Genomic DNA, 18,099 nt, shown 5'->3' on the forward strand with positions numbered 1-18,099 from the left:
CACAGAAGCTTTGGTTTGGCTGAGCCGGGTCCGGTTTTAGTGGATTTGTCTGCCTGACACAGAGGCAGCAAAAACAAACTCGTAAGCTAAAACCTGGACCGTACACGGTGCTGTGACAAGCTTGGGTTAAAAAGGCCTGGATATATGTTAAATGACACTCTTCAAACATGTTCATTTTAGATACCCAGATCCATGGCTTCCAAATGTCACAATTTTAACGCTGTGGTCATTACACTGCAATCAGCAGTTCTACTCATCACTTCTCCAAATATTATACTGAAATTATTTTAAGAAAAAATATATATACCCTCACCTAGGCATGTCACCACCAATAATCAATGAAACCCATCCTAGTTCCATATTTCATTTTTTTTATTAGCTTCTTTTGGGCAGGCAGTACACTTGGGAATAATATTGCACCAGGCATAAAAAGTAAGAATTCTACCATGGGGACATTTTGTGTTCAAAATCCAATATAAATATTTCTAGTCCAACATTTCCATGGCTACGGATATTTGGTTGCTTGATTTAATATGCATAGAAAGAACCGTTGTCCTAGCTCGGAAAAGCGGGACTTAACAAGGACTTTAAACCGATGGGAGCAAGGCTTCCTTTCACGTCCCGACACTGTTTATTGGCCTGGAAACTAGGTCCCTCAGCAAGTTCTGACTTTTCTCAGAGGCGTCAGAAGTGCCCTGCTAATTCTTCCATTTCCAGTGTTTTTAGCCTTGTAGTTGCATTAGGAACCATTTAAACAGTAATAATTTTAGCACTGTAATAGAAAAAGTTCTGTTAACAGGTAGATTATAGACCATAATGATTTTTAGAATTCTTTTTATAAAAAAGGTATCTTGAGAATTTGAACAGGCACATGCATACTCGGTGTGAATGGGACCGGGGCGGGGAGCGAGGGGGAGGATAGAGGTTTTAATAAGCACAAATTTCTTTTTCAGTCCTCACATCCTTTAAATAAATACAGATTTTTTTCAAGTCCTCAGAGGTGATTTTTTTTTTTAACTTTTCGTCCATGAGCCAGCACCCACCAGTTTCTCCTGGGGTCACAGGTCAGTCATCTGTCTTGCGGGCCAGGCGACAGAAAGTCCAGTTGTGCTCCACTGTGTTTTCGTTGGCCCGCTCGCTCATATGATGCACCCGCGTGTTGCGGATTGTGAAGCCCTGCTTTGTAATGTACTCCATGAGGTGAACTCGGAGAGAGACTTCTTGGTGGTAATCACAGGGCCCAAAAGTGAAGGACACCTGGCAGTCTCTGGTGTCCATCATGTGCTTATTCCACTTGGTGAAGTAGTTGGAGATGCCCTCGAGCAGAGGGTGGACCTTGGTGGTGATGGTCAGCTGCGTGATGATCACCGCCACCGGGTTGGAATACTTGGAGAGCTTCCGGGTGCTGGACAGCTCAACAACTTCTTCAAAAGTATCCATGGGATACAGGGGCTTTGGGTCATTGAGACACTGAATCAAGGGCTCGATCTGGTAGAAATCGGCTTCTTTCCGAAGCAGATCAAACTCCTTAAAGTCCAGAGGCAAAGTCAGTTCTGAAGTCCTTAAGAAGTTGAGGACATAGCGGAAAAGCGGCCCATCCCGATCGATGAAGTAGTTGCCCTGAGAGTCTCTGGCTGTGGGAAAGTCTCCCCCAAACATGGCTCCCAGCATGGAGTCAGGATACCTCGTCAGAGTGGTGAGGGAGGTCGTGTACAAGTGGCCCCCTACATTTAATGTGACTGGATCAGTCATCTGAAAGCAAAACAGACAGCGTGACTCAGGCAACATAGCACGTGTAAAACTGGGTCTATCCCATTAATTTAAATTACAAATAGAGCCCTTAAGGACCAAAAGCCACAAGTATAATATTGCTGCTCAATTTAAGGACTTCCTTCAATGGGGGGGGGGGGAACCCACCCAAATTAGAATTGCTTCCAGATATATACAATTTTTGTCATGTCTAAAGGGAATAATTTTCCAAATAGGGTATGCTACAAAAAGAGGTCAATATGATTTAAACTATAGTATATTTGAATTTCAATCTTATAAATGTCTATTTTTGATAAAAGCCACAAAAATAATAATAACATAACTAACATTTATAAATCATTTACCATTGCTCCATTGTGCTAAGTGGTTTATGAATTTCTCATTAGACCCTCACAACAACCCTGACAGGTGGATACTATTATTATCCCCATTTTACAGTGGAGGAAACCAAGGCAAACAGTGGTTAAGCGACTTGGTAAGGAGCTGACAACAAATATGAATGCAGGTTTTCCTAACACCAGGCCCCCTACTCTATTCATTGCACCACCAGCTGCTTCTGAATGCCAGAATTAGAAAGATAAATATTGCAGACCTGAAAGACAGATATTTGCTACAATTATATTCTCACTTTAAGAAATATATATATATATCTCCAAAGCAGAGCTGCTAAAAATCACAGCTTCAAACTCTTTGGAGTTAGACACTCTAAAAAGCCCTGCATCTGAAATGCCTATTTGGATCAGCCCGCCTCCAGGATCCTATACAAGAGCAGGGTTGGAGGCTGGGTGCTACCTTCTGCCAATGGGCTGTCCAGTGAGTCTGTGGGGCCACGGCTTGCCCGAGGCTCTACTGCAGTCTTTACTCAGTGATGGAGAAGTATGAGAAATTTTGACTGCCAAGTTCACCCTCATGGCAGAGGAACTGAAAAAGAGCCACCCTGAATCAATGAAGTCATTTTACTGAACAAAAAGAAAAATGAGTTGACCAGAAAAAGTTCTTCCTCTGTTTACTTCCCTAAAAAAGAAAGGGGGGGAAAAACCTAAACTAGACTAAAAATTGTTGCGCTAAGATCAAAATGTGTAAATTTTACTTTGTATGTTTTCCATGGAACAAATAATCTTAGTAAGTAAGCTAAACGCCATTGCCTAATCTCTACATCCTTACCACAAAACCGTGATATATGCGAGGCAGACAATGCTATTTTTAAGTTTCCATATCCTGATAGTATGCTTATGGCTGTAATGTTAATGCCGTAATCTTGCCTGTAATTTTGAGAAGAATCTTCTCCTAACCATCCAGTACCAATCAAGAAATCTGGGTAGAATAAGAAAAATACTTCCTGACCAAAGGTAGGAAAATTTAAAGTAATCTCGCATTTGCTGTGGTTCTTTTGGGGGGAAAGGATCACATTAAGGTGGTGGCGCTTATGCACCAAATTGTATAAATGTCACTGAATCCAGAACGGCAAAATAAATGAATAAATGTTTTCCAGCAGCATAGCTTTGATGCAGTTCAAGCTTAGAGATGAGAACAAAATTCTTAAGAGCAAAACTTTAAATTTCATAATAAGATTTCCAAAAACTAAGTTTCCAGGATTGAACTTTAATTTTTAAAAGAAATGCCTGTATTAGATGTGAATACATAAATATACTACTAAATACATAATACACCTCAAAAATTACAGAACAGATTCATGGTTCAAATTATTCTCATTCACAGATTACATCTATGAATTTATGACATTTCTGTTTTTTAAATTCACGTTAAAGGGCCTGGGTGGCCATGCAAGAAAAAGAAAGTTGTTCTATTTTTGCAGCATACACACAGGGAGCCGCGCCGGTGAACTCACCATATAGGCCCAGTCCCCATTATCCATCTGCTCTGATGCCGGGGATCTTCGCTAAGTTTCAGGAAGAATTCAGCTGGAATATCACCTAGGCCCCCGCCGGGGGAGAAAACAGAAGGTTAAGGAGGTACAGAAAACGCAGCAGCAAGCCCTTCACTAAACATCCCAATTCCAGATTTCTATTTCTCTCCCGACCTGCCACCAAACAAAGCTCCGTGCTGTATCATATTTTCAAAGACCTTCCGGCGTCCTCCCTGCTAACCTCAAGGCCCACAGTCTCTGGGGACAACAAATAATTAAGTCTCAGACTGTCCCGGGCATTCCACTTTAGCTAAATCGTGAGTGATTTACCTGCACGGCCGACATGTTCACAAAGAAAAAAGATTATTTTAGCTAGGAAAGAAGGAAAACCTGAACAAGTAAAACCGGGAGTTCAAACACTGTTAATCAATAAAAAACTGTCCACCTTCTGGAAAGTACAGTTTTCAGAATTCTTACAAAGAAATGATTGTGCGGCTTCCTCCTGATTAGAATCTATGATGACCCTGTATCAGGAAGGTCACTTATGAAAAGGGAAAATAAAAGCCTCCTTCCCGATCTACATAAAAAATAATAAAAACACTGAAAATTACAAACTCAGCTCCTGAAATGAGTCTATGTTTAAAACCTAATCATTAAAAAATTAAAGCAAATGTGAAGTTTCTTAAAGTAAATTTCTATGAATGTTAATGCTACAGAAAAAAGTTTAATTAACTCAGTACTGTCCGATAGAAACAAAGAGCACCTCAGAAGCCGAAGCGGAAAATCCACCCATCACCTCTGGGCTGTCCGGTGCCACAGGGCCAAGGCCAAACTACACAGCTGGGCTTCCAACGGAGTCATTGCCCCTGAAGCCTCCAGGTGAATGGGGCCCAGCTCCAGGGACCCCAGTTTTACCTCCATCACATTTCACTCCACACTCACCCTATGAAGAAAATTGCCAAGGGGCTGCTAGGCAGCACAGTGGGTAGAACACTAGCCCTGAGGTCAGGAGGACCCCGACTCAGACACTTAGCACGTCCTGGCTGTGTGACCCTGGGCAAGTCACGTAACCCCTATTACCAAGGAGAGGGTCCAGCTCCAGCATAAGACAAGGGGGGGCCACGTTGGGTCAGCCCAAGGGATTACCGTTCTCCCTGGATCCTCACTGGCTTGGAGGAAATCTGGCCCCCAGGGCTCCCAGAGGTCACTTAGCAGGTAGAGGACACTGGCCTTGCCCAACGAGACCTAATCAGGGCCTAAACTGGACCCTACAACAGCCACTCCCCTCTTGCTGTTTCTTCAAAGCCAACAACTGGCTGATGGAGCTGTCAGGAGGGGAGGCTGTGCCAGGGAGAGTAGGCACAGGCCCTCGGGCTGGGACAACCATCCAATCCCTGCCCTTGCCAGGCCCCGGCCGCCCCCACGGGGAGGAAAAACCTCCTCTGTCCTCTAAGCAAAGGTCCCAGCCTTGTGGCTCGGGTCAGCAGAGGCTTTCAGCAAGCTGAAGCACACGGGCCCAAGAAACTCACACTGCCAATTTTTCTTAGAAAAACAACACTTACTTCAGTCCTCACCATGAGACAGATTATTCAAATGAGTCAAAGCCATCCAAAAATCCTCTCCAGACAACTGGTGCCTTTGTGCAGCCTCCCACCGCCTACGGGCCTCCACCCAGCCTCCACAATGGCTGGGGCAGCTCAGGGCGAAGTGAGAGGGGCACCCACTGCTGGCCTGGCACAGGAGGCCCTGGGCGGGCAGAGTCACCCTTCCCCCAGAGACTGGCCTCCGAGCTGGGCTCTAGCCTTGATGGCCTCCCCACCTTTCAGAGCCTTCCCTGCCCCTACACACTCCACGCTCTGCCCACAGACAGAGAACCATCCCAGCAAAAAGGCAGGCTATATCCCTGGCAAAGCCCTTCTCTGTCCATCTCATCATACAGACCAGAAAACACAAAGTGCGCCGTGGCCTTAGAAAATCCTGGCCCCGAGGCAGCGAGGTGATGCAGTGGATAGAGCATCAGCCCTGAAGTCAGGAGGACCTGAGCTCAGACACTTAACACGTCCTGGCTGTGTGATTCTGGGCAAGTCACTTAACCCCAATTGTCTCATCAAAAAAGAAAAAAGAAAAGAAAATCCTGGCCGGGGGAGAATTCTGTCACCAGGGAGAAGGGCCACAGCCCAGAAGTGTCACCAAGGGAAAAAAGGGAGCAGAGACCACCAGGGTTTCCCAGGAACGTCCTGGATGGTTACAAAATAAAATCTGACACCATCTGCCATCGCATCATGGCCAAGACCAGCCTGCAGTTACAGGGCTGCCACAAAAACCCCAAGGTCCAAGTCCCCCCAAACTCCTGCCCCGGAGGCTCACAGACCCCGCAGGACCGGAGCTGGGCCCAACAGCTGGAACCGGCCAAGCATCTGCTTCCCGAGGAGTCGTTTCATCAGGTCCCTTCACAGCTGTGCGGAGGCCTCCACGAAAGCCATCTGGCAGGCACAGAAACACCCAAAGAGCCCGAGCTCCAACTCCTGATCTTCTTAGAGAACAAAACCCGCCCCGGTGTCAGGTCTGGACTTTCTGCACCCCATGATGAGCATGGGGAAGAGGCTGCATTTCCAGGGATTAAAGATGGGGAAAGCCTTCCTCCCCATCCACACCAGCCCTCCCCCTGCCAATCTCGAGGGACCCACTGGCCCCAGTCCCGTCCCAGCCTCGGCAGCCAACCGCAGTGGGGGCCCTGTGCCAGTGCCTCAGCCTACGATAGGCCCAGGTCACAATAAGAGCACCTTCTCTGGGTGACTTAGGCTGTGACCTTTGCAGAGACTTTGGAGTATGCTAACTCTGGGAAGTTGGTACTTTTGTCCCCTATTTTCCAGATGAAAAAAAAAATCAAAATCAAAACAAAAACCTTCCAGCCAAGTGCAAAATCAATCAGCCCACATTTATTCCACACCAGCTAAGTGCCAGGTGCTGTGCTAGTCTCCATCCTCAAGAAACTCACAATCCAAAGCAAAGACAAGAAAGCTGAAAAGGGGGAGGAGGCAGTCTGGCGGGCTCATGGCAAGGCTGCGGGGGGCCAGAGGAGCCCCGCTCTGCCCAATCAGGGGCAGTGGTGAGGCTGAAAGGTCCCCAGATGGGGTCCATCCTCAGAAGCGCATGAAGGTGACCCTGAAAGAGCAGCTGGGGGCACAGGTGCCCAGGACCACAGAGCCCAGGAGGAGAGAGCAGGCAGGGCCGGATACCCCCACCTCGGGCTGAGGCTGCTGGGAGTCCAGTCTGATGGAGGGCTCCTGCTCCAAATGGTGGCTGACCTTGCAGCTGCCCAGCGGCCCCCTCCCCAAGCCTAGAGTGCAATCACACAACCTCCCACCTGGGCAGGCTTAAAGTATCGTGCAACATTTAGAGATGTAACATGGACCCACAAAATAACCAGCATGATTCCAAGGGACCAATGGAGGAGCGCACCATCTGTCCACCTTCTGACAGAGAGTAGACAGAGTCGCAGAACAGGACAGTGTCACTGGGCCTCTGTTTGGCTGACGGCTCCATGGGGGGCAGACAAAGTTGATTTTCCTCCTGCAGTAGCATCAGAGGCCTGCCCTTTCCACCAGGCTGCATGCCCTCCTCCAGCCCTCCAGCCTCCTGCCGGCTTGGTACATCCAGCCCCTGACATCTTCCTCCCAGACCTCTTCACCCATCTCTATTCTCATCCTCTGGAGCTTCTAGGCACAGACTTGAACTTTGCTAGGGGAGGCTGGGGGGGTCTCTTTCCTCCTGACTCCTCATGGAAGGGGCAGCTGTTCTTCCACCATCTCTGGTGTGTGCCACCTGGCCTGGGGCCCTTGTGGCCGCCACCTGCCCTCAGGTCTCGCTCCTCTCTTTCTCCAGGCTGAGATGCCCCTCATACTCAGGTCCTCAATATCCTTATCCATGTCCCCTCAAACATTCTCTGGCCACCAACCCTCACAACACCCAGGTCCATTTTTTCATTCCATCTCAGTTGCCCACAAGGGTGATAAAAATCTTTTCACCCATAACTCCAGGATCCTAATTTCTCTTAGAGCTTCCCCCCTCTCCACACTCCTTGGAGTATTATAGATATATTATAGCATATATTGCTTTTCACCCATAACTCTAGGATCCTAACTTCTCTTAGAGCTCCCCTCCCTGCCCACACTCCTTCACGCTCCAGGCACTGGATACTCTACACCGCCCACCCCTTCTGTCTCGAGTCCCCCACACTACGCTTGAAGAGCCCCATGGAACCACTGTCTAACCTAGCACAAGCTCTCCCACCTCAAAATTCCTCAGCACCATTCCCCCTTCTCTCCTTTTGTGCCCTGTAAGGGAGGATCGTTCCTGCCAAAGTCAATCCCTCCCCTTGCACCCTCCAGCCCATCATGCCCTCTCCAGTTAGCCCCAAGCCACTGGCCTGATCCCAGGTCTTAACAGCAACAACCACAACCATAATCACTACCACCTAGATTAATGAACTTAATCCTATTTACAGACAACAGGAAAGCTTATTTAGAATATTTCCCATGATCAGCAAATAGCTCTGGTAAAGTGACAACATACAAATTAAGCCTGAACATTCATCAGCATTTATATTAGCAAAAGCAAAAACCAGGAGAAAATAGGAAAAAAAATTTCATTCAAAACATTCCATTTATTCGGGAGTCAATATGCTAAAATACACTCAAGATTATATAAATAAAATGGCAAAATACTTTTTAAAAGAAGAGAATAAGTTGAATACACAAGGGGATATTCACTGTGGTTGGGCTACACTAAAATAGTAAAATGACTGTGCTACTTAAATTAATTTGTAGGTTTAACGTCACATCAAACTGCCAAGGTATTACATTATAAAACTAGACAAAGCAACAGCTTAAAATCCATTTAGAGAATTTCAAGGAAAATGAAAAAAAAAAAAAAAAAAAAAAAAGAATGACTTCAAACTATATGACAAAGCAGTAATTATCAAAACTATATAATGATTTAAAAACAGAAAATAAAATCAAATTCTGTAGCTCAGTATACACTAGCTCTAAGAACATAAAGATAAACATAAATTCATGGTAAAGACTTTCACTCAACAAGAGCTGCTGGGGAAATGAGAAAGCAGTTGGGCAATAAATAAGTTTACTTAGCATCTCCGACAAAATAAATACACTAAATTCCAAATGGATATTCAACCTAAACTTTAGAGGTCACATCATTTTATTTTTTTTAAATGGAAGAAACCCAAAAGCAGTCAGTGTCTTATGTAACTTTACTTGAAGGGAGCACATTAACTCAAACAAAGAATACAAGCAATCACAAGTTATTTAAACTAGATAATTTCAGTTACACAAACTGAAAAGCTCCTGCACAAGATTCTATGACATGAAAGGAAACTGCCAATTATTAAAAACATTTACATCTAGTGTCTCTGAAAAAGAAATGGTACCCAGCTGACAAAAAAAAAGGGAAATGACAAATATTAGCAGTGCCGTGGGAAATCGGGCATATTGCTGCACTGTAGAAGTTGCATATTGGTCGGGCCACTCTGGAAAGCAACCCAGAAGAGCCCTCTCTGACCCAAAGATATAAGAAAAGCAATTGTAGGCATAAAAATACTCTTTCGGGGCAGCTAGGTGGCGCAGTGGATAGAGCACCAGCCCTGAATTCAGGAGGACCCGAGTTCAAATCTTGTCTCAGACACTTAACACTTCCTAGCTGTGTGACCCTGGGCAAGTCACTTAACCCCAGCCTCAAAAAAATAAAAATAAAAATACTCTTTTGTGGGGGCAAAGAACTGGAAACTAAAGGGGTGTCCACCAAGTGGGGAACGGCTAAACAAATTATGGGAGGGTTTCAGAGAAAACAGAGAAGGCTAACCTGAACTGATGCAGAATGAAACAAGCAAAACAGGAGAACAAGTTCTACAATAATAACATCATTGTCAAGACAAACTTGAAAAGACTTAAGAACTCTGTTCAGTATATTGATCAACCATAGTTCTAAGGATCAGTGATGAAGAAAATACCCACCTACCAGAACAATAATGGACTCAAGATTCAGAATGTGACACATTATTAAATATGATCAATACAAGAATTTCCGTGTGAACTTGCTTTTTTGTTTCAAGGGTTTTATTTTTTATTTTTTCCCATTGATGTGGAAAGGATGGTACAGAAAAGGAAAAAAATATATATTATTAATTGAAAAAAAAAGATTAATTTTTTAAAAGTAGGAGACTAATGGGAAGAATTTCACATACAATATCAGATAAAGTTTTTGTAGCCAATGTTTTTCTTTGTTACAAAGGGTTAAGAATGAATATGATATAAAAACTTTTAAAAAAACAGTAATTTCTTAATCTAAACAATAAATATATTTTTTGCTTTTATTTATATATATTTTTACATAAGGAAACTAGGACCTGGACCTGTGATTCTATTAGTATAAAGAACTTCCAGATAAGACATTTTCTCTGCCCAATTATCTTGGGAGTTGCCTAGAGCATGAAGAGGTGAGTGACTTACTAGCCCATGGTCACTGGGCCACTGTGTGAACCTAGAATTCCCAGACTCTTAAGGCCAGTCTCCACTGACATGACATAGTGCCTTACATATAAGAGCCCAATAAGTATCAGGGGAGTTGAGCCGAAGATACTTAATAGGAAGCTAGCCTCCTTAACAGTCATTTCCCCATTAACAATTTCAGGATATCCTTAAGGATATCAGTTTCCCCATCAAGCAATTATTTAAATGGCTCTTGAATTCACAAAAGAATTACAGACAATCCTAGATTATTCACCATGATGGAAAATAATAGTACATTTATAACACAGATAATCCAAAAACTTGATTGTCTACAACTCAAATTATTCTACATAACTTCCTTTAAAAAGGAGAGGGGTGGGGAGAGGAGAAAAAGGGAGCATTCTGTCTGGCACCAGATAGAGTAAAATGAAAAGGGGGCCTGCTAGGGAAACAGCACCACAACCTCCAATAGTCCGGGTTCCCCAGAGATGGAAATGGAGATCTCCAGTATTTATCAGGAGTTACTTTTATTAGTATCAGGCCAGAAGGAAGGTGAAACACCAGGAGAAACAGTTGCTGGACTCTCTCCTCAGCCTGATGTAAGGGAGGCCTTCCCGGGGCGGAGAATCCCCAGAGAAGAGAGAAGCTGGGCCCCCTAGACTTGTATCATGCACTCAGGTACAAGCCCTTTGCATTATTTATCAAGCTGAAGAAAACCCGTCTAGGATTCAATACTTTGTTAGTCCAAGTGCTTGCATAGGAAGTCTTTTTAGGTGGTAAGAGCCAAATTGTGATGTTATCAGGGTAGAAGCTCCCGTCAAAAACCCATGTTACCAGAGGAGACCCTTTGTAGGGACAAAATAAATGCCACAATTATTGACAGACCTTCAAAAGTCAAACTAAGGTTGGGAGAGACCATCACTCTGATCATGGGCCACAGGCTAGGAATCAACTGGATTCTTTGAATTATTCCTCTATTGTTAAGTGATTCTGGGAAGGCAGGAAGCAGGAAAATCAACATATCCAGTCCATACCATTTATTACGCGTCTACTGTGTGCTGGGCACTGGGTTAAGTGTTAGGGATACAAAGAGGGTCAAAAAAGACGGTGGGGGGAGACAACACGAAAACTATTACGTATAAACAGTATACAATATAAATTGGAGATGACTGATGGAGAAATTAAGAATTAAATAACTAAATTAAGGGGAAATTTGGAAAAGATTACTGTAAAGGTGAAATTTTACCTGGGACTTGAAAAAGAAGCCAGGAAAGGAAAAGATGAGGGAAAAATCTACAAGAATGAGGGACAGCTGAGTGAAAAGTGAATTTGGATAACTAAAATACACAGCTAGATGGCACAGTGCATAAGAGCACTGGGTCTGAAGTCAGAAAACCTCATCTTCCTGAGTTAAAATCTGACCTCAGATACTCATTAGCCAGTGACCCGATTTATCACAGTTTCCTCCTTTGTAAAATGAGGTAGGGAAAGTAATGTCAAATCCCTTCAGTATCTTTGCCAAGAAAACCCCAATGGAGGTCACAAAGAGTTGGACGTGACTGAACAGCAACAATAATCAATCCCAAAAATTTTCATTGCATCCAGTTTGATTTTCTCCTCCTACTCACCACTGACAATGGTTAGGACAGACAGAAAATGGAGCTAACAACTGACAGAGCTGTTAACAATTAGCAGATCATCGATTTTAGTTTCATCTCTCCCTTTCTCTCTCTCTACATGATCTCCAGGAGAGGGCCTAATGTAGAATAAAATGACCACAGGATAGGGAGCACTGTCCTGAAAGGAGAATTACACAGGCCTGTTTTACCAAGATAATGACAAAAAAATCTAATTGTTCAGAGAGATGGCTTCTAATGGAGAATAAAAGCATCAAGATAAAAAAGCAAATAAAGTTTCCATTAAAGTCAGCCTTCCTAATAAAGAAACCTCTCAAAAAATAAAATGAAATAAAACAAAACCAAACCCATGACTGCTCCAAAAGCCAGAAGTGGTCTCGGGCTAACACTCAGACAAAAGGGCGGCTTCCAGCTCACTGAATCCGTTCACCTGAAAAGCTCTTTGTCCTGAGAGTTCAATCCTGATTTCTACACAGAACCAGTTGATGCATCCTAAAGAACTGAAGAAATATGGGCTTCAAAGTTTAATTAAGGTTAAGACAAGGTAACTTTACTAGGCAATTAATTCAGAGGCAACTCAGGAGTTTATGGGAACTTCATAAGCAAACTGAAAAAAAACAAATCAACTCAAGTGTGTCTGGTGTGCCCACAACTGTCCAAGTCAACACACCGATAACTAGAAGCAGGCTGGATGCGAACCTCCTTTCGGCCGCAGAAATCTCATCCCAGGCTCCATGATCCTTGAAAAAACTGATTTTACTTCTTCCCCCCTGGTTTATCTCTGCCATGACCTCAGACCAACAATTCCCAGGGGGCAAAAGCCCAGTTACTTTATAACAATCTGTACATTTCTGTAGACACCTCAGAACTAAAGACCTGTAACTCCGGCCTGTTTCCAGACAGACACTTAAAATGCCATTCTACGGAAGTCCCTGCTCTGACGTTCAGAAACACAAGGCAAGAATAATTCCCAACATCTGCACATACCTTCAAAATTACCTTTGTACTCAGTTTCTCTGGTACCGACCATGTGGGAGTTTAAAAGTAGCATACTTTTTATAGCAACTAGTTCAGAGAAATCGAAAGAGTCCTTCAGGTTACCATATGAGCTAGCACAGGCAGCCACTTTGTCTTGGAGGGGAAAATGTTTTTATCTTTATAGCAATAGGGCCTGGCTTGTGATTTCATCCCTACAAGGAACTCCCAGGTGTGGAAACCTGAAGCAATTCAGCACCTCCTCTGCCCTTGAATGTCAGAGAGCCACTGGGGCCCCAAGGGACTCCCCGCCATGTGTCACTCCAGCTTAGTCACACTGTGCTTCCAAGTGTGCAGAGCACCTTCCAATCCTGTGATCCCAGCCACAGCCCTGAAGGGCAGGCAGGTATTCCTAATATCCCCTCCTCCACTCTCACTGAGGCTCAGAGAGGTGCAAGACCCTAAATCCCACCTCAGGAGCCCTTGCAGTCTGGCCCCGGTCCAAGCCAGAGGCGCTCGTCTCCTTAAAGGTGCTGGCCGGCTGCAGACACGGCATTGTTCTTAAAATGGTCTTTTTTCTCGAGCTGCTCATGACCTGAAGAACAGCCATGTGCGAGAGGAAGGAGAATCGAGTCCCTCCTCTAGCCAGCACTGGGGCATCTCCGAAGATAAACCGGGAATACGACCTTTCCTCCCGGCTGCATGTGGATGCTGGGATACGGTTTGTAGGCAGGACTATTTCCTTCTTTTCGGCTGAGAACGTATGAAAATGAGGGTGGGATGGTTTTGGAAGTCGTGGGGAGATTGGGGGTCTGGGAGATGAGAGAGAAGTCTATAAGTTCCCTACTATCTTCATCGTCTTTCCAAGAAATTTCTGTGAAATACTAAAGGTCGGAGTCCTCGGAGGGAGCACAGAGCTGGCCGGCCTCTCCCCACCGGGTCTCCCGAAGGGCTACCACGGCGGTCCATGAGAGGGCCCTTCTCGGGCCCTGGAGGCAAAGGAGCTTTATGGGAAGGGTCCCCTACTCGCCCAAAGACCGCACCAGGGGGACTCCGTGGCAAAAGCAGCTCCACAAAGGAGACCCAAGAGAGTAAACTCCAAATATGAAAAATCCAGATACAGGAAGTGATCCTTCTCTTTGCAAGTTTGTAACCAGAGTCCTTTAAGTTGCCAGTTCTCCTCAGACAAACCATGATGATATTTACACGAGGCTTCGCAGAAGCAACACCTAGTAGTGTCCCCAGGGAACACAGTAGGTGCCTCATACCTGACATATGGTCTTTTTGCATAATATGAAGAATACCTGTGTGGCTATTCGCCAGCCCAAGAACCATTTTCTGAGCTATATGAAAAGGAACAGACCTCCTCCCTACCCCCAATAAAAGGATGCGCCTTTCGCCTTGTATTCACCCCCTTTACTCCTTGATAAGCCACTGCTTGGAAGTATTTTTGCCCCTATCTTGGGTGTTTGGGATAGAAAATGAGTATCTGAAAAAGGGAAGGCCGGAAAGGGCAGCCCAGAGGCGCCCTCCTCCGTAGTAGGCTCAGAGATGTTTACTGAGAGCATCACCACTCCAGCGGCTTCCCTTGCCAGAGGTGGTCTGGCCCTGCTTGCTGCATTCGTGACTACACAAACGGCTTGAGGGAACTAAGCAGAAGGTATCACCCTCATCCCGGCCATTAAACCCGGCCCGAACCTTGGGAAACAAGAGGAAGAGCGACCTCGCTAAAGAGCAACCTCTTAAACTCCTGTTTTATTACTTCAAAATTTCCATCAATGACCTCACTTAGGTGGGCATTCCTTCCTCAGAAGAGACTGGGTGGGGGGAGGGTCTTCCATCCTGAGAGACTCTTGGCCCCCCAGGATCTGCCACCATGCTGAGGGGTCTCTGCCAGCGGTGGGCACCAGTGCTGCCCGCAGACCCCCTGGGGTGGTCCCACACAAAGCTCTGCCCAAAGCAGATCATGAAAACCTGAACAGCTCCACAGATGTCAACTGCCACGGATCCCAACTGTCATCGCTGCCAAGAGAGGGCCTGAAAATGCCCCGGCTGTCTAAGGCCATGATGGGGGGTGCTGGTCCCCGCTCCAGGGACCACCGTGCGGGGGAGGGGGGTGTCCACCATGCAGAGACCACCGAGCTGGGTCCCCGCTCCAGGGACCACCGTGGGGGGGAGGGGGTGTCCCCGCTCCAGGGACCACCGTGGGGGGGAGGGGGTGTCCCCGCTCCAGGGACCACCGTGCGGGGGAGGGGGGTGTCCACCATGCAGAGACCACCATGCAGAGACCACCGAATGGGGGTCCTCCGCTCCAGGGACCACCGTGGGGGGCAGGGGGGGTGTCCCCACTCCAGGGACCACCACGCAGAGACCACCGAGCCGGGGGAGGGGGGTGTCCCCGCTCCAGGGACCACCGTGGGGGGGAGGGGGTGTCCCCGCTCCAGGGACCACCGTGCGGGGGAGGGGGGTGTCCACCATGCAGAGACCACCATGCAGAGACCACCAAGCCGGGTCCCCGCTCCAGGGACCACCGTGCGGGGGAGGGGGGTGTCCCCGCTCCAGGGACCACCGTGCGGGGGAGGAGGGTGTCCACCATGCAGAGACCACCATGCAGAGACCACCGAGCGGGGGTCCTCCGCTCCAGGGACCACTGTGGGGGGGAGGGGGGTATCCCCGCTCCAGGGACCACCACGCAGAGACCACCGAGCCGGTCCCCGCTCCAGGCTTTCTGTAAGCACTAGGGGTCTGCTGCCCACGCCCATCCTCTGGCCCCCGGCCCCTTGAACCTCGGCCGAGGGAGGGTCCGCAGGAAGAGGAGGAGCCGGACGCGCTGGGGCTCCCGGCTGCCGGCTCCCCGGGTCAGTTTCTCCGTCCGGTCTCCACGCTTTTTAAATCGCCCTCCCCGAAGTCCGGGGAACAGCGTCCTCGGCACACCTCGGGAGCCTCCTCCGGACGAGAGATTTCCTGAGACGCCGGTGTCTCACCCAGGCTGGGGCGGGCTCCCGGGGGTCTAATAACTGCACAAACGGCGCCGGGACCGACGCCCCCTCCCCAGCCCGAGCGGGGGTCCGGCCCCCCTCAAAGGGCCACTGCCGGGAGGGCCCCCAAGCTCCTCCTCAGGGGAGTCCCCGGAGCGAGTCTCCTCCCCCTCCACTAGCCCCCTCCTTACGGGAGCTGTCCCTGACGCGAGTCCCCCTTCCACGAGACTCTTACCGTGGGGAACTCTCGCCCGGGGGTCTCTTCCTCTGCTGGTGCTCCCCCCTTCAAAAAGCCCCCTGCCCCGGGGTCTCTTCTCCCTCTCCTGGTACAAGCCCCTTTTAGGGAGCTCTCCCCCCAGGGGAGGTCTGTTCTCCCGGTAAGCGCCCCCCCTTGGAGAGCTCTCCCCCCCTCTACAAGTCCCCCCTTAGGTAGTTCTCCCCGCATGGGGAGGCTCTCCCCCCTTCTCTAAGCCCCCTCTGGGGGGTCTCCTCCGCACGCCCCTCCATCCCTCCTGAGGAGGGGGCGCGTCCTCCCGGCCGAGGGGCCTCTCCTTTCATCCCCGGCCCCTTCCAACTTTTCTGGGGGGGGACGAGAGTCCCCGGAGCCCCCCTCCCCGCACCCCTTTGATCCCCCTCCCCCATCGCCGCTTCTCCCCCTCCCTGGGGTAGGGGTCTCCAGCCCCCGCTTCACTCACTGCCGCAGTCCGAGCCGGGCCGGGCCGGGGCGGGAGGCGGGCCGGGGCCGGGCCGGGCCGGGGACTCAGCGCCGCCGCTCCCGCCGATCCCGCCGCTCCCGCTGCTCCCGCCGCCGCCGCCGCCGCCGCCTCCAGCCTCAGCAGCCGCCGCCGAGCGAGCGCGGGCACGGGGGCTCCGGGGCGCGGGTACAGGCACGGGGGGCGCGCTCCCGCGGCGGCGGCGGGGCCCCCGGGCGGGAGCGAGCGAGAGGGCGGGAGGAGCGGCGGCCATCCGCCCTCGGGCGCCCCCCAGCGGACCCTGGGGACGCTGCCGCCCGCCCCGCCCCCTGCGCTCCGCCCCCGCCCCAACCCAGACCCGGGAACCGGGAGTCCGCCGGCCCACGAGGGCGCGGCGGGGGCGGAACCAGGAACCACGGGCCGTGGGAGCACCGCGTGTGTACGTGTGCGTGTGTCCGCGTGCTCCCAGTGAACGGAAGTTCCTGTGTGTGCATGAGCACACGGTGTGCTCGGTCGTGAGCAAACGTGTCAGCTTATGTCCCCTGAAAGCGAGTGCCCGCGTGTGCGCGCCCCCTCACGGGAGTATCCGTGTGTGCATGTGTGTACGCGCTTGTGCGCGAGCGTGTGTGTGAGAGCATGTGTGCGGTGAGCATGTGTGTTGTGTGTGAGAGCATGTGTGCGGTGAGCATGTGTGTGAACTCTGTGCGTGTGCTCTCAGCGTGTGTGCTGAGCATGTGGTGCGGGTGAGCATGCGTGTTGTGTGTGAGAGCATGTGTGCTGAGCATGGGCCTGTGAGCGTGTGTTGCAGGCATGGGAGCCTGTGTGTGCACGGTTGTGGGTGGGGGGCTGTGTGAGAGTGAGCGTGTTGTGAGCATGTACGTGCCCGGCTGGCAGCTTGTGAGCACGTGTGTGCACCTCCCCCCCCCCAGACTGCCCCACACAAGCACAGCACCCGCCCTCCCCCCCCAGCAGGGACCAGAGGCTCTCCGAGCCGGGTCCGTCTGACTCTCCCGAGCAGGAGACAGGCCTGGGCCGTGCCTCCCAGTGGTCAGGGCCGCAGGTGCGGCCCGCGGCGTACCATGGAGCCCGGGAAAGCACCCACTACATGCAGGATTCGGGGGAGCATGGGAAGAGGAGGGCGCCCAGCCTCCGGCTCCGCTGTCACCGCCGGGGACTCCTCGGGGAGGGTGGGAGGCCGGGGGGCTGCCCTGAGGTGCGGGCGCTCAGGGCCCCAAGTCAGGGGCCGCTTCTACCCCACCGCCTGGCGGTGCCTGGTCATTCCTGAGGAGGTGGAGGTGGGGCCTCTCTGGTCACAGCTCCGGGCGGGGCACCGGGCCTGCCGGTCAGTTTCCTCATCTGTAAAATGGGGGTAATGAGAGCCCCCCTTCCCAGGGTAGGGGCCCCTGAGAGAACAGGGCACGGCAAGCGTGTGAGGAAGCCCCCGGCGCTGGACCAAGGCTGCTCAGCCCGGAGGATTCTGGGCCGGGCCGGAAGCTCTTTTTTTCAGAGATGCCCGCGGTGACAAATGCGCACAGCTCCTCACGCGAAGGCTGCTGTCTCTTCCCTTAGAAATATCCAGAATTGGGGGCGAAGCTGCGCCTCCTCTGAAAGGCAGAAAGGGTTAAAATGGTCCGTGCCCCCATTTCGGCGCCA

The 18,099-nt window shown here is 49.7% G+C and overlaps 1 protein-coding gene across 2 annotated transcripts; it reads right to left on the bottom strand.

The window, feature by feature from the left end:
* Positions 1-357: 357 nt before the first annotated feature.
* KCTD6 (potassium channel tetramerization domain containing 6) lies at positions 358-16,556 on the bottom strand. 2 transcript variants are annotated; one of them, XM_074284250.1, is made up of 3 exons: positions 16,450-16,556; positions 3,620-3,704; positions 358-1,752 (listed from the first exon to the last, which is right to left on the bottom strand). In XM_074284250.1, exons 2-3 carry the CDS (start codon positions 3,644-3,646, stop codon positions 1,066-1,068), a joined length of 714 nt encoding a protein of 237 aa, XP_074140351.1. In that variant the 5' UTR covers positions 3,647-3,704; positions 16,450-16,556; the 3' UTR covers positions 358-1,065. The 2 variants fall into 2 exon arrangements, with proteins under 2 accessions (XP_074140351.1, XP_074140352.1); XM_074284251.1 differs by lacking the exon at positions 16,450-16,556 and adding an exon at positions 4,401-4,419.
* Between the last annotated feature and the right edge of the window lie 1,543 nt (positions 16,557-18,099).

The sequence above is a fragment of the Sminthopsis crassicaudata genome, chromosome 1, assembly GCF_048593235.1.
Source record: "Sminthopsis crassicaudata isolate SCR6 chromosome 1, ASM4859323v1, whole genome shotgun sequence".
Classification (NCBI taxonomy): Eukaryota; Metazoa; Chordata; class Mammalia; order Dasyuromorphia; family Dasyuridae; genus Sminthopsis; species Sminthopsis crassicaudata.